At 54.3% G+C, this 20,990-nt stretch overlaps 1 protein-coding gene across 1 annotated transcript; it reads left to right on the top strand.

The window, feature by feature from the left end:
- Positions 1-1,175: 1,175 nt before the first annotated feature.
- TRAM2 (translocation associated membrane protein 2) lies at positions 1,176-19,364 on the top strand. The gene is made up of 11 exons (XM_086624037.1): positions 1,176-1,295; positions 10,252-10,315; positions 14,003-14,112; positions 14,323-14,439; positions 16,108-16,166; positions 16,716-16,800; positions 16,919-16,989; positions 17,616-17,720; positions 17,822-17,980; positions 18,873-19,036; positions 19,291-19,364. The coding sequence occupies exons 1-11, from the start codon at positions 1,176-1,178 to the stop codon at positions 19,362-19,364; spliced, it is 1,128 nt and encodes a 375-aa protein (XP_086480163.1).
- The last annotated feature ends 1,626 nt before the right edge of the window (positions 19,365-20,990 follow it).

Raw genomic sequence — 20,990 nt, 5'->3', positions numbered from 1 at the left:
GGAGAAGGGGGGGTTTTGTGGAGAATAAACACGGCTAATCAGGACTTGCCTAATACGACCGACTGCTTAATGAGAACCTAGGGACTGTGCTTCCTGTGCTGGATTTGGCCGGAGGAAAATGCTTTGTGCTCTCGACACCGGGTTTGAGACGGCTCAGTTCCCTCGAACGCGCCGGAACGGCGTTTCCTCCCTCCTGCCGATCCTTCCCCAGGGCCACAGGATGGGATCTGTGGCTGCGAGGGATCTGCAGGGATTTGCGGGGATCTTGGAGGAGCCGGGCTAGATCCCGCCAGCTAAAGGATCCAGTGCTTTTTTGTTTGTTTGTTTGAAGGGAGATCTTTAAAACAAAAATCCTGTTTGTGTCTTGTTTTTTCTAAGCAAAGCTGCAGAAGGGCCCTGCCCGCTCCCCTTAATGTCCTTCGGGATCCTGGGGGAGCTTTGGGGGGAATATCTAGGAACTGGCTTCAATAAATAACAGCAAAGGTGCCAGCACTCTGCCCCGGAGACTCGCCTGAATCATTTCTCCATCCACACTGCACAGCCCCGGCTGGGATGTGGATTTGGGAAGGGGATGGGATGGGGAGGGTCCCCCATGACTGCGGCCTCTCTCCAGTTAATGGGGAGGGAGGGAGATTTGGAGCTGGGGGCTCAGGGCGGGGGAGCAGGGGGGGTGGGTGCAGAGACAGGGGGCGTCGAGGTGTGCACGGGGAGGTGGGTGCTGGGTCACGGGTGGGCGCCGGGTGCAGGTGTGTGTGTGGGGTGACCATGTCCAGATACGCACGGTGGCTGGGTGCCGGTGGGAGTGGGCGCCCGGACGCGCACAAAAGGTGGGTGCGGATGCGGCTGCGCGCGGATGGCGAGGGGTGCCCGGACCGGCGGGGGCCCCCACCCCCCGCGGGGCCGCGCGTCGGGCAGCGGCTGCGGCCGCGGCCGGGGGTGGGCGGCGGTGCCCGCGGAGGCGGCGGCGGTGCCCGGGGCCGGGGCCGGGGCTGGGGCCGGGGCGGGCGCGGGGAGGGGTCAGGCGGCGGCGCGGGCGGCGCCTGCGCGGGGCCGTCGCGGCGCTCCGCGAAGTTGCGCGGGGCCCGGGGGAAGTTTGCAGCGCTGCGCGGCGGCGGCGGCGGCGGGGCGGCGGGCGGCGGCTCCGCTCCCGCTCCCGCTCCCCTCCCGGCGCGGCCATGGCCTTCCGCCGGCGGGCCAAGAGCCACCCGCTCTTCAGCCAGGAGTTCCTCATCCACAACCACGCCGACATCGGCTTCTGCCTGGTGCTCGGCGTCCTCATCGCCCTCATGTTCGAGGTGAGACCCCCCCACACCCCCCCGTTCCCCCCCCCCCCCCCCGCCTCCGCCTTCCCCCGGCAAAGGGGTGGGGATGGTCCCGCGGGGGGCCCTCCCACCTCCGCTCCACCGAGGTTAACCCCCCCCCCCACCCCGGGACTGGCTCTGTGTGTTTCTACCCGTGTGCACCCCCGATGTGGATGGGGCATCATGGGTGCCCTCTGCTTTGCTTCAAGGGGTGTCCCCACCCTCCGCCCCCCTGGGCTTAGGGGGTGTCCGGGGCACCGCACCCCGGCGAGGTGACCCCCGTCCCACATGGGGAGGGGGCTATGGGGTTCAGGACCTCTCCAGCCCTGGTGTGCCAAGTGCCACCCCATTCATTCACCATCTCTCTCCCACCAGCAAAGAGGTGTACCCCCTCTAAAATCCCTTGGGGACCCAGTCCGGTGCTGGTTTTTGGGGTGATGCATCCTTCTGCCACCCCCAGCCCTGCGCAGGGTCCCCGCCTGTGGAAGGGGGAGCACGGGGAGTGGCGAAGCCCCTGCTGCAAACCCACCACTGCAAACCCACCACTGCTGCTGGGAGCAAACCCTGCCTCGCACCCCTTCCTGAGCGCGGAGGGGTACATGTGGGGAGAAGTCAAGCCTTCCCTAAGATTTCCAGCTATTGGAAAGGGAGAAACTATTTTTTTTTCCTTTTTCTTTGTAACTTTAGCCCTTTTCCAGGTGTTTTCTCTGCAGCCAACTGACCCCGCGCCGTGGGACAAGCACTGGGGGCTCCTGGGCCTCGTGCAGACACCAGCGGCTCCCCGGCCTTTCCCCATCCCGGCCATCCTGCTCCACCGCGGGCCGTGAGAAGGCATCCCCGGTACCTCCATGGGAAACCTTCCAACTAGGGTGGCCGGAGCCCCCCACCCCAGGAATGCTGCTGCCTCAGCACCCTGCGGAGCCGTGCCGGGAATGCCGTTCTCCCCCTGCTCCGTCTCCTCTCTCCCAGTTTGCTTTTTCCTTTCCTCTTTTTGGGGAGGAGACAAGGGAGGGCTGGAGGCCACCACTGCCGTACAACTTCGCTCAGCTCCGGGCACCCTATGCGGAGGCACCTCGAGCTGCGGTCAGCAGCTCGGCTGAATCGGACCACTTCCCCCACCACCACCCGAACCACCACCCCCCCACACCCCGCTCCCCCCGCGCAAACCCTCCCCTTCAGCTCAGTGCCACGTTTCAAAGCAAATCCGGACGGGAAAGGGGTGGCCGGGGGGCCTGGCGGAGGAGGAAAGGCTCGTTCTGTAGCAAATCGCAGGAGGAGGAAATCCATTTCCTTAATAACCTCCCGGTGGCAGCCCCCTTTCTTTTTTTTTCTTCTCTCTTCCCCCTCCTCCTTTTAATTTTTTTTTTTTTTTTGCAAATGCATTGAATGAGCGAGTCGCTTCCAGTGCACAAAACCTTTTTGATGTATTTGTGCATATATATATATATATGTAGTTATTTAAGGGTCGAGGGGGTTTCAAAATGAACCCAAGAGGGCCAGCTGGATTGCAAAACCACATGCAAATGCTGCAAAGTTGGGCCACAAGTTTCGTAGGCATACTTTAAAAAAAAAAAAAAAGAAAAAAAAAAAGAAAAAAGGCACTGAGGTTGCATCTCTATCAGGGTTTCTCCCCACAGCTGTTTTTTTTGGGGTGCCAGTGGCTGCGGTTGCATGCCAAGAACCCCATCCCAGCGAGGCGGTACCCGGGCTCGCTGCTGCGAGGGCTTTCGGTCGATGCGATGCTCTGAGGGTAGTTTTGAAACGCGACGCGGTGAAACCCCCCGTGGAGGTGGCAGCAGGGAGGGGTTTGCAGCATTTCTGATTTTTTTTTTTTAATGTCTTTTAATTAAGTCTTCCCTGGTTGCTGAGAGGCGGCAATTTCCTGCCGGTGCCGCTGCTCTCCCAGCAGACCTCCGGGGGGGACGGTGCTCGCCGGGGCAGGGTGGCTTTCACCTCCCTCTGCTGCCAGGTAGCATCTGCCCTCATCTTCTGCTTGGCATGGGCTTTGGCACAACTCCTTTGGTCCTTGTGGATATTTCATTTTATTTTGTTTTATTTCATTTTATTTTTCCCTTCCACTTTCCTTTCCCCTGGAGAAGAAATCAGGCTCTGCTCTTCCCCAGCCCTCCCAAACCATCCGTGCCCATTTGCACCACCTCTACAGTGAGTTTTGGTGGCAGCTCAGATATTTCCACCTTTCGACACCTTTTTCAGCACCTCCTCTGCAATGATAGGAAGACATGTCACCATCCTTCCTCCTCCTCCCTGCCCTACTTCCCACCCTGCAGCCGGGCTCCCACCTTCCCCTATGCCAGTGGCCGCGACTGAGCTCGGGCTCAGCGGAAACAGCCGAATCCTGCTCACAATAGGCTGTTTCCTGCAGAGGAGGTTTCTTTGGGAAGGCACAAATGGGATTTTTAACCTTTTCCCAGGCAGCCCCCAGGAGCTGAGTGCTGGCTTGCACATCGCAGTGATGCTCGAAGGTCTCTCCATCCCCAGGTACGGCAGGAGATACGCCTTGAGCATCCTTTTGAGCATGCGACCTCATCCCTATCCAAACGAATCAATGGCTCCACCAGTAGTTCCTCCGCAGTAGGGAGTGGGTACCAGTCGCGATGGAGATACTGTTCATGTCTTACTTAATTCCTGGCTTCGCTCCTGGCACCATCCCAGCTCCAGGGAGGGAGTTCTGGGGACACAGTGGTGCTTGCCAGCGTTACAGGTGCAACAGGCTTGATGATTTGGGTATCGTGCGTGTTTAAGATGATCATGGCATTGCTGAGGGAGGGAAGCCCAGAGCTTGGAGGGGATGCCCCCCAAACGGAGCCATCCTGAGCTGGGTGCTGCAGGGATTTCTGCCTTCCCTAAGCTTTCAGGGTGTGAAAACACACCCGACGCACACCTGCGCGGTGCCAGGGAGGGATTTTGCTGCCTGCGTGTGGCTGCTCCATCCACAAGCGAGTCAGAGCCCAAAAAGAAAAATCATCCCTATTTTTGTTTTTCACTCAAAAACCATTTTAAGTGACTGCTTTTAGAAATGTGAAACAGGTGCTCTCCATCCTTGCCCAGAAATCGCTTTGCATATTGTTTTTTTTCCACTCTGATGAAGCCAAGGCCAGGCTGAGTTTAACCTGCAGCTGCCCGTGTCCTGGCAGGGACAGATCCTGTGCGTGGTGTCGGATCAATCAGCCTTCGTGCATGTTAATTTTGGCGAGATCTTGCTGGTTTTAGACAGGAGCTGCTGTCATAATCTCTGTAAGGTGGGGAAACTGAGGCTCAGTCTTGATTCTCCTTTATGCCGAGAACTGCCACGAGCTCAGGGAAAAAGCAGAGGACAGATCCTGATGCTTACGCGTGGGTTGACGGTAATAAAGTTATAAAACATTATAATTATTACAAGAGATGCTGTACCCTTGCTGGGCTTCCCCCTTCTCTCTTCAGAGCCGCGGCGGTGAGTCACGGTCTCCCAAACACCGGGTTGTGACACCGTTGAACGAAGGCGGCTGACGAATGAGCTGCTATTTCCAGGCTTCCTGCTAAATACACTTTTCCCCTCCCCGGTCCTCTCCGTAGTACACTGCGAAAAAATTAAGGCCTTCCCATCGTTAACGAGGGAAAACAAACCGTGTTGGCTGCCTTCGCCCGGGCTTTGCCAGATGTGGAAACTGAGGCACGCGAGTGGCTTAAAGGCTAAATAGTTGGGGAGGAGAAAAAAGAAGGGAGAGGAAAGCAGAATTTCGGTCTGCTTTTAAAAAGGGAATGAAGAGGAGGGAGCGTGGGGCAATGATAATCGTTGGGGTGCTAGGGGATGAGCAGAGGGGCTGCACTGCCTTTGAGGTTTGTTTTTTTTTTGGTTGAAGCTGGCTGTTTACTTTCAAAGGCTTTGGTCCAAAGTTTGGTCTTTAGTTTACATATAGGGCCTATGTCAATCCATACTGTGGATCAACAAGTTTTTCTTTCAATAAACTCTCCAGCTGGTGGGGGGAGAAGAAAAAAGAACCAAGAAAACCCCTAAGTTGTGAGAAAAGCCTTCGGACAGCATTTTATCTTTAATTAATTCAAGTTGTTTTTTCAAGCCCTGGAAATATTTTCCCGGCTCATACTGCAGAAACTCCCCCAGCCTCCCCTGCCAGAGGTTTGGAGCTGCTTCCTTCCTCTGAAGCTGTTTTAACCCAGGCAGGACCGTGGGGATGGCTGCATGCCGGGGGGCTCCCTACTGGGGCTAAGACAGCTCGGATTCTGCAAATCCCACCAGGCTGAGGCTTTTGGGAAGGGAACCGCATTTCCTAGAGTGAGCTGGTACCTCTTTGCCAAGGATGCTCAAAAGTTATCCCTCGCTCCTGGAAGTGTTAGAGTTTTTGAGTGTCGCAGTGGGTAAATTTTTGGGAGAGGTGCTAAGCTGCCTGGATGCACGTGTGTAGACATCTTTATTAAAAGCCGCTTGCGTGCCTGTAGAAGTGGGATTGGGATTTTGGTTTGGACTCTGATAGTGTTTCATGGCAGGGAAAAAAACAGCATCTTCTAAAAAGGGGTGGGGGGAACTTTGCTGCACTGTGTTAGACAGCAAACTCCAGGCTAGCTGGGGTGTGAATTTTTCCGGTCACCGTGTTATTGGGGAGTAGAATCATAAAATCATCGAATGGTTTGGGTTGGAAGGGGAGATCTTAAAGATCATCTAGTTCCAACCCCCCTGCCGTGGGCAGGAACACCTTTCATTCTATCAGGTTGCTCAAAGCATCGCCCAGCCTGGCCTTGAATAGGGATGGGACATCCACAATGTGAGTAGATGCATAGTGGTGGATAGTAGATGCGTTGTAAATGCATAGCAGCGCTGGGATTGTTTGGCTGTATCCATCACTGTACTGTTGAGGTGGATGCGCTGATTTGATGTCTGGCTGTGTCGCTCCGGGAGAAAGAGCCCGAGCCCTGTCCTGGCTGCTCTGAACATCGCAGGAAACTCTGATCTTGATGGACATGTTGCATTTTGCTTTTTCACTCTCTGGCAGCCCTTTGGTCTTCAGGTTAGTGTCGTTAATCACTAGAAACTCGCTTACTGCTGAAGATGATATTCTCTCTACGTGGCTGTAGAGAGAGTTGTAGGACAACCACTTCCCAAATTTAACTGGTTCATGCACATCCCTCGTGCCAGGCAGGATGAGGAGCATCTCCCTCATCACCTTGGGCAGCGGTGGGTTTCATGGAGATGCCCTTAACGCAGGGCAGAGAGCGAATGAGGAATATATAGCCTTTCCTTCATGGTCTCAGCTCATCTCATGCAGACAAATCCCTGTCCCAGCCTACAAAAATCCCTGCCCGAGTCCTGGTGATGCTCTGTGGGATCAGGACTTCTGGCTGCCTTGAGAAAAGGCTGGAGATAAGAGGGAAAAAACAAAGCAGCGGGTTGAGGAGGTGGCCTCGTAGCATAATGGAAAAAAATATAATAATACCTGGAGAGGCCCGATCCTGCTCCTACCCGCAGCAGTTCTGTGGCAGCTCCGGCTCTGCTTGCTGCCCCACGAGGCAGGACCGTGCCCGGGACTTCCTCTCCCCTACCAGCATCTTGTTTCGGAGCAAACAGGGAGCATCTCGTGCCGCTGAATAATCCTCATGTTGCTCTTCCTGTTACAAACTTCTCCTTTCTCTGGCCGCCAGTGAAACCCTCGATGTGAGCTCTAAAGCTTCACCGTCCCCAGTGCTCATTGCTCCTTCCTGAGCCGAGGAAACCTGGTTTCTGCCTTGCAGGGGAGCTGGAGGTGGTGTTGCTGGAAGTCGTGGTTCAAGTGTTCCCTGTTTTCCAGGAGGCGTAAGCTGTTCAGTGGTGTTTCCACCTCTATACGCTACGCAGGGCTGTACAGCAATGGGTGCACCACGGGTGCTCCCAGTTGATGTGGAGGAGATGCTGTGGGGGTTACGGCTACAGCATGAGATTTTGGAGCTTGACGTTCACTTGATGGAGCTCGGTTGGGTCCTCAGTCAAGTCACTAGTCCCTCTATGCCTGCTGGTGAGGAGTGTGTTGTCAGCAATTGTAAAAAGACACGGGTACCCCTGTGGGTGTGCAGGGTGTCCTTCACCTTCAAGGCTGGGGGATGTCACCAGCATCCTGCTCAAGGTGGTTCATCCCATGTGGTTCATGCTCCATCTGCCTCAGCCGCTGGAAACCACAACTCTTCTCCTATCTGAACCGAGATGTCCTCACAGTGGTGGCAAGGAGGTGGAGGGGACCTGGCCAAGGGTGTGCAGTGTGATCAGGACCTTGGCCTTGCAGGTGGTGAGTCTCGGAGAACAGAGCGAATCCGGACGATAAGTGCATTGTTTTGGGTTTCTTGTGCGATGGCAATGAGGAAAGCGTGGAGGTGTAAGCACTCACCAAATGAGATGCAACCAGTCTTTTGAGCCCTTGGAAAAACCAGACACCTACCTCTGAGAGTGCTGCCTTCGCCATTAAAATTCTGCTGGTGCCCACAGGGGACCGTGTGCGGGGACTGCACCAGGGCGAAGGGTCAAATCCTGCACATGTTCAGATGTCTCCATGGTCAGTGGGAACGCTTCCCAGCTGGTTGCAGGAGGAAGGAATGCCCTTGATGCCCAAGAGGAGACCTTCTCTCCAAGTAAGGTCTGTGAGATGTCCAGAGGTGGTTGGGGAGGTTGAATGCCCAGAGGTTCAAATTTGGTGCCTGGAGCTGCTGCTGTGGCCCTTAGTGAGTGGCTGCAGGTGTGTGTGCCTGGGCTTCCCCGTCCATCAGATGGAGAAGAGAGACAGTTCATTTTTGGAAATGGGTCTGTCAGGAGCTTGTCCACGTCCAGGAGGTCACGTTTACCTTGGGCTGTAAAACATTTTACGTAGTCTTTAGCAAGCAACCGCTACCTCTCTGTGGTGAAAGGTGGAGGGGTGAAGGGGTGCAGAGGTGGCCCTCGAAGCTGCTGGTGGTCCTCTGGCCCGTGGGAAGCAAAGGCAGGTGTGGAGATGGGACAAAGCATTGCTTGATCCTTGAGTGGATGGAGGAGGCCTTCCTACCAGGCTCTCCAGAAAAGAAGATTAGGAGAGTCCTTGCAAACCACATTGGCACTGAGCACCGTGCGGGCATTGCTCCCCACCCTGGAGATGCTCCAGGGTCATTGTTTTGGACCCATAAGTCTGGTTTATGGCCTCCCCGGCAGGTTAAGAGGCTTCATCTGGAGATGGTGTCTTGTCTCCATGGATTTTCACTTCTGGCTGTCAGCCAGGTGCTCAGGTAGAATGTAAAACCTTCAGTGCCTGCTGCCATCGGCACATCTCATGGCACAGCCGCCCATCCCTGCAGTATCGCTGCCACCGCCAGCTTCGTGCGTTTGTTTTGTGCCCTGCGCCAGCTCGGGATGAGGTTTGGATGTAAAGTCCAGGTCCCAGTTGTGCTGTACTGCTCCGGGATGAAGCAACTTTGCTTTCCATAGCCAGCAAGCTTTGCAAGAGCCATAAGTGTCTCCTCAAGCCAGCTCGAAGCCAGGCGATGTGCTTTTTCCATTCCCACCCCAAACTCTTCCCGTGGTCTCTGTATCCTTCGGCAAAGCCCTTCTTGCATCTACTCCTCCACATAATGTGTGGGATTTCTATTTTTAAGCGGGGGAAAAAAAAGAAAATTAATCCTCAAACATGATGAAAACGCGCCATGGAGTTTGTTTTCCCCCGGCCAGGGCTGCCTGTGCCGACGGAGCGGAGCCACTGGCCAGTTGCTCAATGCTCGTGGAGGGTGGGATGGGAACAGTTGGCAAAGCCCCCATGTACCCTCCCCCTCAGAGCTACATCCCACAAGACGTGAAGCAATATTTCCAGCCGAGTTTTTAATAGCCTGCAGCTCCGAAATGGTTGCAGCTACGTCTGCGGGAAATGCAGCTTGTCTCCATCGGCATTCCAGGGGCACGGGAATTTTTTTGGGGGAGGCTGGTTGTGCGCAAGGCTGGGCACTTGCAAAGTGTCAGAGGGGTGGCTGGGGAGCCATCGGAAAGGTAAAAATCTCTGGGGACCTTGCTGCCGGTGCGGAGTTGGACGTCTGCGCACCAGATTCTGCTGTGGCCCTGGCTCCGGGATGCAGCGGTCTCGGAGATGCTGCTTTGGGATGTCCTGCGGATGCGCTGGGACGGGATGCTCAGCTCTGCCCCAACACTGCAAAGCCTCCTGCTTTACTAAGATCGTTCTCTTGAATTAAAAGCAGTGAATGAAAAGCAAGCAGCACAGTCTTGGTTTTTAGGGGACCTGATGTCTCATCCCAGGCTTTTTTTTTCCCCCCTTTATGGACCAGCCTGTGGTGCTGGGCATGTGGCTGGGATCTCGTGCGTGGCCAGCACGAGGTTCATCTCTTTTGCCAAAGCTGCTTTTCCCTTGCCCCATGGGACCCTCGTCAGCATCTGTATGGTGTCTAAAGAGTCCAGCCTTGCTGGTCCTGTGGCTGCTGTTGTTAGAGGAGTCTCCACAAACATGCGGGGGCTAAATCCATGGGGCTTTGCAGCCTCTGAGCTTGCTCGGGTGCTGCCATCCCTATACAAATCGGGCTCCGGGCATGGCTGCCTGGAGCAGATGGGAATGAGAAATGGGTTTAATTAACACCAGTGGCCTGCTGGGTCGGGCTCCCACGTCTCCTGAGCAACAGGTGGATGGTCCATGCTACTGGAGGGTTGCTTGTACTCAAGGGGAAGCGGGGAGCTGCCGCCGTCAGGCTGGCATGTAGCTTCTTCAGCTGTGTTGCTTTTCCAGGTTTCTCCCTCTTTTATACATCCTTTTCTCCTTCCCACATCCCAAGTGCCCATTGGCAAACCTCTTCCCTAGTGCTGAAAGGTACTTTTGTGAGCGAAGCCACTGCCTGCGTATATCTCCTTGGACAATTTGCCTTACCCAGCACAGTAGGGAAGGCGAGTAAATGGTGACAGAGGACTGGATTCAACAACTGATATGCTTTTTATTTTTATTTTTTTCAGGTTACAGCCAAGACTGCCTTCCTGTTTATCTTACCTCAGTATAACGTTAGCGTGCCTACAGCAGGTAAGAGATACTGCGACCACGAATGCCCCACGGGGAGGGTCTGCCCCAGATCCTCACTGCCAGCTGGCCTGTGCTCATCCTTGACTGATGCACGCTGCTCAGGACCTTGTCTGGAAGTAGAGGAGACTTGAAAAATAAGAAATATAGGGGAGAAAAAACAAAGTCTGAGTGTCTCAGAGCACTCTGATCATGTCTGCCAGTCCTCGTGCAGCTGGGCTTGGGTAGAAATGCTTTCCAGGGGGTTTTAGGGAGTCCTCTGTACTCTGTTTCTGCTGCGGTCAGGCTGCTCGGTACGCTTTGCAGGGTGAGGATCCTTCTCCAAGGCTGGTCAGGCAAGATCAAATTGCCTGATTGAATGCCCGGAATAACTCTGTGCCCTGCCAAAGGAGCAGGAGGGATTTAGCTCTTTGCTAAGCAACGGGGGCTGCGCAGGTAGTTCTCGTCTCGTTCTATTTATCAGGGATGGCACAAAGGTGAAGACATGGAGACGTACATGGTGCACAGCATCCCTGTTCCAGGCAGGTTATGATCCTGATGCACACGGGGAGTAATTCAAGAAGGCTCCGAGCTGGTGCAGATCTGAGCCCGATGGACCAGAGGACGTGCCCCAGCTCCCAGCCGGGAAGCAGCTGGAAGCTCAGTCTCTGTTTGTATTTTGGCTGCTACTTGCTATCTCCTATCTGAGAGCTTCTCCAACGCTGGCAGCGATCCGGGCTTTGGCATGGAGGAGGCAGGAGGTGGTTGGAGTAAAGTCCTGTGCTCTGGGCGAGCCAAACACCCGGGGCACTGAGCCTGACTTGGTGGCAGAAAACTGCAGTTAATTAGAAGTGTTTGAGTAATCAGCCAAGGGAAGAGCGGGGTTGTTGGGATTAGAGAAACTAGGATGAGGCAGACGCGCGGAAGATAAAAGGTCTGCCCTTAAAATCTTTGAAGGTCACGGCTGAAGAAATCATCCGGCTTCCAGATTAAATTGTGATCTGCGCTCCCCTGTGCCACGGTCCAGACGATTTCCGCTGCCTTCGTGTGAAGTGATTTATTTCTTCCCTGCTACCAGAAATCTTGGACGGGCACGTAACCATCTCACCAGGATAGTGTTGGGCTATCAATATAGGGCATGAGCTAGCTGAGGCTATGGGGAGAGGGACTTTGATGCAGCAGACTTGCTCGGAGGAAGGTAATGGCTTGAAACTGAAAGAGAGGAGATTTAAATTAGATAAAAGGAAGAAATTCTTCCCTGTGAGGGTGACGAGGTACTGGAACTGGTTGCCCAGAGAACTTGTGGCTGCCCTATCCCTGGAAATGTTCAAGGCCAGGTTGGATGAGGCTTTGGGCAATCTGATGTAGTGGAGGGTGTCCCTGCTTATGACAGGGGGGTTGGAACAAGGTGATCTTTAAGGTCTCTTCCAACCCAAACCATTCTATGATTCTAAGGGTTATTGCTCACCTGACTTTTTTTCCAGGGCTGTTCCACATCCCTTACAACAAAGATGGTGTTGCCTGACAGCCAGCAGACCCCATTTCATTTCCCATACCCATCGCACACACGGCTTCTGCTAGACCAGCTTCTGAAATGCCCTAGAGAGAAGAGAGGTGGCAGAGAAGTTGCACGTGTGCATCACATCATTTTCTTTAGTCTTGCAATTCTGTTATCTTATACTGAGGTTATGAGCTCTGTGATACAGGCAACGCTTTCACCTCTGGGTTTGCACAGCACCCAGCCGGGGGGCTCCTAAAGATCAGGTGTTTTCACATCCTTACACCAGGTATTTTCTTAAATCACAGAATGGTTTGGGTTGGAAGGGACCTTAAAGATCATTTTGTTCCAACCCCAACACCATGGGCAGGGACACCTTCCACTACACCAGGTTGCTCAAAGCCTCATCCAGCTTGGCCTTGAACACTTCCAGGGATGGGGCAGCCAAAACTTCTCTGGGCAACCAGTGCCAGTGCCTCACCACCCTCAGAGGGAAGAATTTCTTCCTTTTCTCTAATCTAAATCTGCCCTTTTTCAGTTTAAAGCCATTGCCCCTTGTCCTGTCACTACATGCCCTTGTAAAAAGTCCCTCTCCAGCTTCCTTGTAGCCCATTTAGGTACTGGAAGGCTGCTAGAAGGTCTCTCTGGAGCCTTCTCTTCTCCAGGCTGAACAACTGGAGAAGAGATGGCTCCCAACTCTTTCAGCCTGTCTTCACAGGAGAGGTGCTTCAGCCCTCAGATCATCTTCATGGCTCTCCTCTGGACCTGCTCCAACAGCTCCATGTCCTTCTTGTGTTGGGGACTCCAGAGCTGAATGCAGTATTCCAGGTAGAGTCTCACGAAAGCAGAGTAGAGGGGAGGAATACCATCCCTCGACCTGCTGGCCACGCTGCTTTGGATGCAGCCCAGGATACAGTTGGCTTTCTGGGCTGCCAGCACACATTGCTGGCTCATGTTGAGCTTCTCATTCACCAGCACCCCCAAGTCCTTCTCAGGGCTGCTCTCAATCCATTCTCCACCCAGCCTGTACTTGTGCTTTGGATTGCCCCGACCCACGTGCGAGACCTTGCACTTGGCCTTGTTGAACTTCATGAGGTTCTCACAGGCCCACCTCTCCAGCCTGTCAAGGTCCCTCTGGATGGCATCTCTTCCCTCCAGCGTGTCCACAACACCGCACAGCTTGGTGTCATCAGTAAACTTGCTGAGGGTGCACTCAATCCCACTGTCCATGTCACCAACAAAGATGTTAAACTGCACTGGCCTCAGTACTGACCCCTGAGGAAAACCACTCATCACTGGAGGAAGATTTGAAATCCTATTCAAGTCTCACTCATGTACCTCAGATCTTAGAAATCTGGACCAAAGCTTTGTTCGAGGGTAGAATAGAGCCGGTGACAGACAAGTCACATCCCAGCATTGACATTAGGAGAGGATGACTGGGATCGGGGTAAGGGCAAGCAGCAGGTGGGGATGGGCTGAGCTCCACATCACCGTGCTTTCTGCCGCATCCCACGAGAACAGCAGCTCTCCTGACTTGTCTTCTTCTCCATAAGCTGCAAGGCTGCAAATAGATGCCCAAACGCAGACGTCTGGGGTATTTTGGGTGCTGTTGGGTGTCCTGTTGCTTCGAAAGAGCGAGGCCTCCTGTAGGTCCTATTTCTTATCCACCAGCCCCGTGCCGCTGTCTCAGATCTCTTAATAGCATGAGGCGTCTGCATTTAGGAAGCTGAATCCTGCTCCAGCAGATTTCAGGGGTGAGGGGGAGGTGGAGATCGCATCCCTAGTCCTAACGCAACCAGCAGGGAGTCACTGAGGGTCAGAGCAAGCTCTACCTGCCCATCACCTGCTTCAGCGCTGCCTCTGTGTCTTCATCTCTCCAGGCTGATGAAGTCCTGTCTCCACAGCGGGGATGTCCCCAGCCCCTCATCTCTGGCAGGAGAAGCTCGAAGTGTCCTCTGAGTGTCACCTCTGTTGAGGTGTGTGACTGATAGAGAGGAAACCATCCACCCTCTGCTGATGATCTGACTCAGGCTAGAGCCCTTTTTTCCAGCCCTGTGGCCACTGGCACAGTCATGACCTCTCTCTGTCTCCAGCTCTCTGGTGGCCCCATCCAAGTTGCGTGTTGGGGATAGCTCCTTACCCTAACCCTTAAGCCTGTACCTGGAGATTTTTTGGGTCGGGGGTCTTTAACCCACCATTTGGTCTCTTTGCAGATGGGGAACTGGTCCAGTATCACTATGGGCTGAAGGATCTGGTCACCATCCTCTTCTACATCTTCATCGCCATCATCCTGCATGCGGTGGTGCAGGAGTATATCCTGGACGTGAGTACTATTCAGCGTCTCGAGTCACCAGCATATCTCAAGTACCATGGGGGACACGTGGTGTAGTTCAATGCTGTTCTGGGGATTTAGGTGGTGATGAATGAGCCTTCATCTCTGGGGGCTGCTTGGGATGAGGATGAGGAGGAGAAGTTGATTGACCCAGTAGCTCATGTTTTCTTGTTCCTTTTCTCTTCCTCTGTTCCTTCCCAGAAAATCAACAGGCGTCTCCATCTCTCCAAGGTCAAACACAGCAAGTTCAATGAATCGGGGCAGCTGGTTGCCTTCCACCTCACCTCCGTGATTTGGTGCTTGTATGTCGTGGTGACGGTAAGGCACGGGGCTGGCCAGGCTTTGGGTTCCATGGGTGGGATTTGTGGTTTCTGGTGCCCAAAAACCCCAATGGTAACAGAATGTCCCCACCAGCCCCTGGGCCAAGACAGGGATATTTCAGCAAGTTTAGTTTTCAAGTGTGATGAGTCTTTCCAGCCACTGAGTGAGGGCACTTTGGGGAGATCCTTCTCCTGCTTCGTGCAAGGCACAAGCAAATGGGCTGTGAAATATTTTTGGAGCTGGATCCCAGAAATCCTCCCTGGTCCTGTCATCTCCATCCACTGGTCCAGGACCTGCCATCTTTCTCAGCCTCCTATTTTCCTCCTTATTTGCGCTGCATTGGGGATGTTTCAAGCCAAAACTGCTGGGAGAAAAATTCGGAGCAAAAATGGTTCATTTTCAGGAGGAAAGGGGAGCGAAGAACAGGCATCGCTGGAGAAATCTGACCGTTTTGGCAGCATGATGTGATGACGGTGCTTTGCTACCGGTGGCTTTTGGGGTCCAGCTGTGAACCCCAGCGGCGCTGGGGATGGATGCTCGGGGCAGGTCTGCTCCACACTGCTCCAAGGGACCCACCAGCCCGTCTTAGAAGACCACTACCCTCTTCCAGGCCAGCATTTCTGGGGATCTGCTGGCACTGCTCCTGCCCCGTAGGACTGCGGGGAGGGAAGCTTTGGAAAAACAGTCAATGCTGGTGGTTTTGGGCTGCCCTCGCCCAGTGCCAGACCCATCCCTCCCCAGCTGCGGGGCTGTAACCTCCTGCGCAAACCCACCTTGCCATGATGTGCTCCCCAAACACCCCACAGGTGCAGGGCAGGTCACCCTTCACAGCACTTGCACTTCCCCAACTGAAAAAAAAGGGCTTAGGGCAGGCAGGGCATGGACGATGGTGACAGGTAGGTGCTGGGCAGGATGAATTTCCCATGCCAGCATCTCTTTGCAAAGCCCAGTGCAGCAGCCCCATGGCAGGAGCTGTGCAAGGGTGGGGTGAGAAGGGAGCCCCTAACCTGACCTGCAAGCGTCAGGCAGGAGGCTGCAGACAAATGCAGGCAGGTAGAAAATGAAACTATTGCAACACATTTAATTATTTTTTGTAGGTGTTTTCTGTTCCCGTTTCTCTTCAGAAGTGCTACTTTTTGCTTAAGTGATACTCGGGTTGGAAATGCCAGTGGGGAAGAAACCCTCCTGGACCATGCGCATGATTGCTTGGAGCCATTCTACAGACTTAGAATCATAGAATGGTTTGAGTTGGAAGGGACCTTAAAGATCATCTCATTCCAACCCCCCTGCCATGGGCAGGGACACCTTCCACTACACTAGGTTGCTCATCCAACCTTTCCCCCACGCCTCCAGAGCATCCCTCTTGTATTGCCCAAACCCCAAAACATCTTATCCTGAACTTGGGAGCCTCTGTGCAACCAAGCAAGCAGCCTTCAACCCCCTAAACATGAGAGGGGTCTCGGGAAACTTGAGCAGGGTGCTAGAGACCCGTGAACATGGCTGAGCTTTGGAGAGCTCTCGCAGGGGACGTGGGTTTTACCGTAAGCCGAAAGGACTCGGGTGGCATCCCCTGTTCCTGATTTCACTGTAGCGTTAGCCCACCCTGTCGCAAGCCTGCGCTGCCTGTTTCTTTTGCTGAAGGCTTGTGTCTTCTCTCTTTTTCAGGAAGGATACATATCAAACCCCCGGAGTTTGTGGGAAAACTACCCGCATGTCTATCTTCCGTAAGCACTCACGAGGGCTGACCGCTTCCTTCCTCTCTACGGTTTTCCCTGTGGCTTGGAGCAGGGTGCTGACAGCCCAGCGCCTTGTGCACGCACCCTGCTGCGAGGACGCCGTCATGAGATCCTGGGGAGACGGGGGGACATCTTGGTTTTTGGCCCCGGGGAGGGTGTTCACAGAGGGTTTCCTCCATGAGGCAGACCCCGCAGGCTTGGTTACTCATCCTCGCTGCCTTCTGCCTGCATCACCTTGGGCAAAATCTCTTTGCTGTTTGTTTTTCCTAGTAGAAACGAAGCGGGGGATAATCCTTCTCGGGTTTTTTGCTGAGAGCATGGAGACTGCAGCACAAGCATCCGGATAAACTCTGGGTGCGGCTCACTCGGCTCAACATGTAATTTCAGCCCAGAAATGACACCTCTTAAATCTCGTGGCTTCAAAGCAGTGGAGGGATGGCCCATGCTGCGTGGCCAGACGCCGTCCCTTGCACCCAGGTCTGTGGGGTCTTGCTGTACCCCCGGGCTGGCTCGCACTGGCTCTTCCCTCCGTTTCAGGTTCCAGGTGAAGTTTTTCTACCTGTGCCAGTTGGCGTACTGGCTGCACGCTCTGCCGGAGCTCTACTTCCAAAAAGTTCGCAAGGTGAGAGCCAGGTGGGTGCTCCCATGCGCCCTTGAGGATGCTTTGGAGGAAAGCAAGCTTTGGGAGAGGGTGGGTGAAGAGGGGCAAAGGGGTTAACGCCACTTTCTGCCCCTGCCAGGAGGAGATCCCCCGCCAGCTGCGGTGCATCGCGCTCTACCTGGTGCATATCGCCGGCGCGTACCTCCTCAAGTGAGTCGGCCGCCTCGGCGTCCTGTCCCGTGCCGCAGATGGGGCTGGAGTGGGTCCTTTGGCGGGTGCGAGTCACCCGGGAAGCCTCGGTGGGGTGGGGAGCTTAAAGAGAGTAAAGGTGGAGGGTTTAAAAAGCAGAAGTTGACCTCCTGACTGCAGGCCGTTGGTCAAATGGTTTTTGTAGACCCACAGAGCTGATTTTGAAGAAGTTCAGTGGTGTTACAGAATCATAGAATGGTTTGGGTTGGAAAGGACCTTCAAGACCATCTAGTTCCAGCCCACTTCCACTACACAGGTTGTTCCTCGTCCAACCTGGCCTTGAACACCTCCAGGGATGGGGCAGCCACAGCTTCTCTGGGTTACCTGTTCCAGTCCCTCACCACCCTCATTGTAAAAAATGCCAGTGGTCAGGGCTTTGTGTTGGACCCATCTCAGCTCTGCCACTGGTTTGGACCACTTTGATGTTTTGGGGACAAAAAAACCCTAACCCCTACAGCTGCAGAGAGGTCCAGCTTTGGGTTGGTACTTGCTGCAGCACAGAGGTGGCAGGGGAGGTGCTGTCGCTTGGTATGAAGGACTGAGGTTGACCAGCCCAGTGATGCTTTTTTCTTTTTCTTCCCTCTTAGCTTAACCCGCTTGGGGCTGATCCTCTTGCTGTTGCAGTACTTAGCCGAATTCTTCTTCCACATGGCCCGGCTGGTCTACTTCACGGATGAGAACAACGAGAAGCTGTAAGCAGGCGAGCTGGTCATGGCTTCCATCAGCTGGTGCCCAGGAGAGCCATCGGCTCTGGAGACTGCTCCTGCCGACACCTCTGCTTGCCCTCCTGCAGGTTTAACGTCTGGGCTGTTGTGTTCGTGGTCACCAGGCTCTTCACCCTCACCCTGTACATTCTGGTCATCGGCTTTGGGCTGCCACGGGTGGAGAACCAAGCCCTTGACCCTGAGAGAGGGAACTTCTTCAGCTTTCTCTTCAACAATATCCTCTTCAGGTAGGAATATTCCTACTCTGTCTTCCTTAGTTGTGTTATCCCAAGGCGGTTTTTGCTGAGTTTGGAAATACCAGTGGGGATCTCATCTAGGTTCCCTTTAGGGAAGGTCCTAGTGAGCTGGGAGGGTGTGGGAGGTGCGAGGAGGGGTTAAAGCCTGCTGTACCACAACAGAAGGGAAAATCCGGCAAATAAGTTATTCATGGAGTGAAGTTATAAATCCTGTCTTAGAGAAGAGCTTGCAGGCTTTGCCTTCTGCACCTGTAACTGCGCTTACATGGATGTGGTCAATGAAAAGGCGTTTTCTCTTCTGCTTGGACATGTTTTGTTGCCTGTTGACATGGAAAGCAGAGGATGGGATGGGTTCTTCGTGCCTTGCGGTCTGTCTGTCAAGTCTGGGAGCCTTTCTCACCTATACAGCAGCTGTAGGTTCAGTTCAGAAGTTGGTAGGACAGGTGCCTGGTTATTCCCAAGCTTTTGGAGCTATGGACTACTGGCGTGCCTCAGGATTTGGGGGACTTTCTTAGCTCCCTTCCAACCACATCCACTTTTTAGTTGTACAGAGCAACTGGAGACGTCTTACGTTGACATTGTCAGCTGTGGTTTGGGCAGTGCTGGTGGAGATGATCCTATTCATCTATTCCTGCCCTAAAGTCTTAAGAGTCAGCAATGCCCTGAGCACCTGAGAGCTTCGTGATGGAGAGGGAAGTGGCTGCCCTGAGCTCAGGATATGGCATAAAGCAGAGATGGTGGCTGGAGGGACCGCGCCTGCCTCTGGCACTCGGTGTGACCACCCAGGGGGACCTCAGCCACCAGCCCTGGTGTGAGTGGAAGGTTGGGCTGGTGGTGGCCTCGTTGCTCTGTTCTCAGCCTGCCTCTTCTCCGCCCCTACCAGAATGAGTGTGCTGCTGTTGGTGTGCCTCTTCCAGGCTTCGGTGATGTGGCGCTTCATCCACTTCCAGCTGCGACGCTGGCGGGAATACTGGAACGAGCAGAGCAGCCGCAAGCGAGCTGCTGCCGGCACCAAGCAGCAAGCCAAGCCGCTCAAGAGGGACTCGGGTGAGCACCGGGGCCAGTGTGCCGTGGGCTGGCGCCATGGGAGGGATCAGTCCCATGGTTCAGCATCCCTTCGGCACGCTGCTGCCCACGCAGGCGATGCGGTGGCCATGTCTCCTGCTGCTCCATGCTGAGCCCAGGCATCCCCAGCAGGATCATCCCCATGGTGGTGATCTTCTACAAGTCTACGGGGCAGCCCCAAGAGGGTTAAAGTTTTGGCCGGTGCAAGGGACAAAGTTTTGTCTCTCCATCCTCAGGTTACCATGAAAACGGAGTGGTGAAAGCGGAGAATGGCACCTCACCGCGAACCAAGAAGCTGAAATCGCCATAGAAGAGGCAAAGGCTTGTCTCCTGAGGAGGAGGGTGAGATACCGGGACTGAGCAGCAGCCCCTCCTCCCAGTCCTCAGGAGCATTATCTTGAACAGCTTGGAGACCCATCATCTTCCCAAGGTGTCTCTCACTCTCCTCCCTTCCTTTCTTACTCTCTTGAACCATTTGCAATAAAACCAAAAAGGTCCCTTTTCCCTGCTCCCTTTCCCTCATAGGACCCTTTTCCAGCCCTCCTGGTTTTACCTTCCTCTGTTTCATCGTAAACCGGCGTGCAATTTTTTTTTTTTTTCTCTTTTCTATTTTAGTGTTTGGTTATTTTGGATTATTGTTACAAATGCATCGTAGATAGTTCCAAACAATCTTTTTTTTTCTTCTACAGCATGTTCCTCCCCTCTCTCTGTGGTTCTTCCCCTGAGCCCTGGGGTCAGGGAGCCGCGGCAGCTTGAAGGCACCTGTTGTGGGAAGTCTGTTATCGGAACAGGCTCCTGAGGGACACACGCTGGGGCTCTGTGACCCTGAGGCTCAGGGGTGCTCTTGGATGAGGGTTGCCTCTCCTGGGCACGTTTGGCCTGGCTTGGCAAGTGCCGCAGGGTGGTGAAGCTGCAAATAGAGACCGGGATCCAAGGGAGGAACCTCAACCATGTCTTATCTCATGGTGAACCTCTGGTTAAGTGGGGTTTTTCTGACTCTTGGTTTTGAGGTAATTTTGGAGAGCTGGGCAGCAGAGAAGGGGGAGGATTTCCCTCTTCGTATAGAAAGCCCACCTCCCAGCCTTTGCTTGCCCCAGCTCTTCTGGTACAGCTGGGTCTCCCTTACCCTCTTGGCTGCAGGAGTTGAGCTGCCCCGTAGATGTTCGGGACCTCCCACCCCCAAGAGCTAGACTCGAGGTTCTGCAGCTCTCAGTGCCTTGTCGTGGGGCAGCAGCATCTTTGGGTCTACGTGAAAGCTTGAGTCCTGCTCCACTCTGAGCGCTGACCCGGCTCCTGTCAGCCCAGGCCCTTTGCCAGCTTGTGTGTGCCTTGTGGACCTGGTGTTCTCATGGCTCCTGACCATGTCCAGATGACAAACTGGCTGCTACAAAGGGTTTTTGCATCAATGCGTCTGTGCCCCTCGTGCTGTCGCCTTAGCCTTCCTCATCCCTACCATACCAGTCTAGCTGTGCCATCGGCAGCCACTAGCTTCACTCTTTTAAAAGTTTCCAAAGGATACGGAGCTCGTATCCGCCCAAGGTGCTATCAAATCCAGGGTTTCTTCCAAAAAACCTAGCCCCTTCACCCCTTTCTGAGCTGTGAATGAGATGACAGGGATGGGGAAGGAAGCTGGGGCTGCAAGGAGCAGCTTGCGTATTAGGAAAAGCCTGACTTGTGACATGTAGCTGTTGGCAGATGGAGTTGTCTCAAATCTACCTCAGAGGCCATCTGCTGCTGCAGACCACTTTCCCCTCTTGCTCCTTGCCCACTGTCACCTGTACGTGCTGGCACGATATTTCTTGGGAACCTCAGATCCCACCAGCCCGGTCCTCTGCTTCCTCTTGGCTGGGAAGCAGCATCTCCTGGCCAGGGTTTTGTGGGTCAGCACCAGCTCACTGAGCTTCTCTGGGGTGCCTGTCCCAGTCTAGGTTTGGTA

This window comes from Tauraco erythrolophus, chromosome 2 (assembly GCF_009769465.1).
Source record: "Tauraco erythrolophus isolate bTauEry1 chromosome 2, bTauEry1.pri, whole genome shotgun sequence".
Classification (NCBI taxonomy): domain Eukaryota; kingdom Metazoa; phylum Chordata; class Aves; order Musophagiformes; family Musophagidae; genus Tauraco; species Tauraco erythrolophus.
Note: the sequence above shows the minus strand (reverse complement) of the source record. Positions and strands in the feature narration are given on the sequence as shown.

What these genes read in the sequence shown, in the direction of transcription:
- TRAM2 (XM_086624037.1), top strand. Translation starts at nt 1,176, where the DNA reads ATGGCCTTCCGCCGGCGGGCCAAGAGCCACCCGCTCTTCAGCCAGGAG. An exon ending in GCTTGTATGTCGTGGTGACG is followed by an intron (nt 14,440 to 16,107) that starts GTAAGGCACGGG and finishes TCTCTTTTTCAG; the next exon opens with GAAGGATACATATCAAACCC. An exon ending in ACTTCCAAAAAGTTCGCAAG is followed by an intron (nt 16,801 to 16,918) that starts GTGAGAGCCAGG and finishes TGCCCCTGCCAG; the next exon opens with GAGGAGATCCCCCGCCAGCT.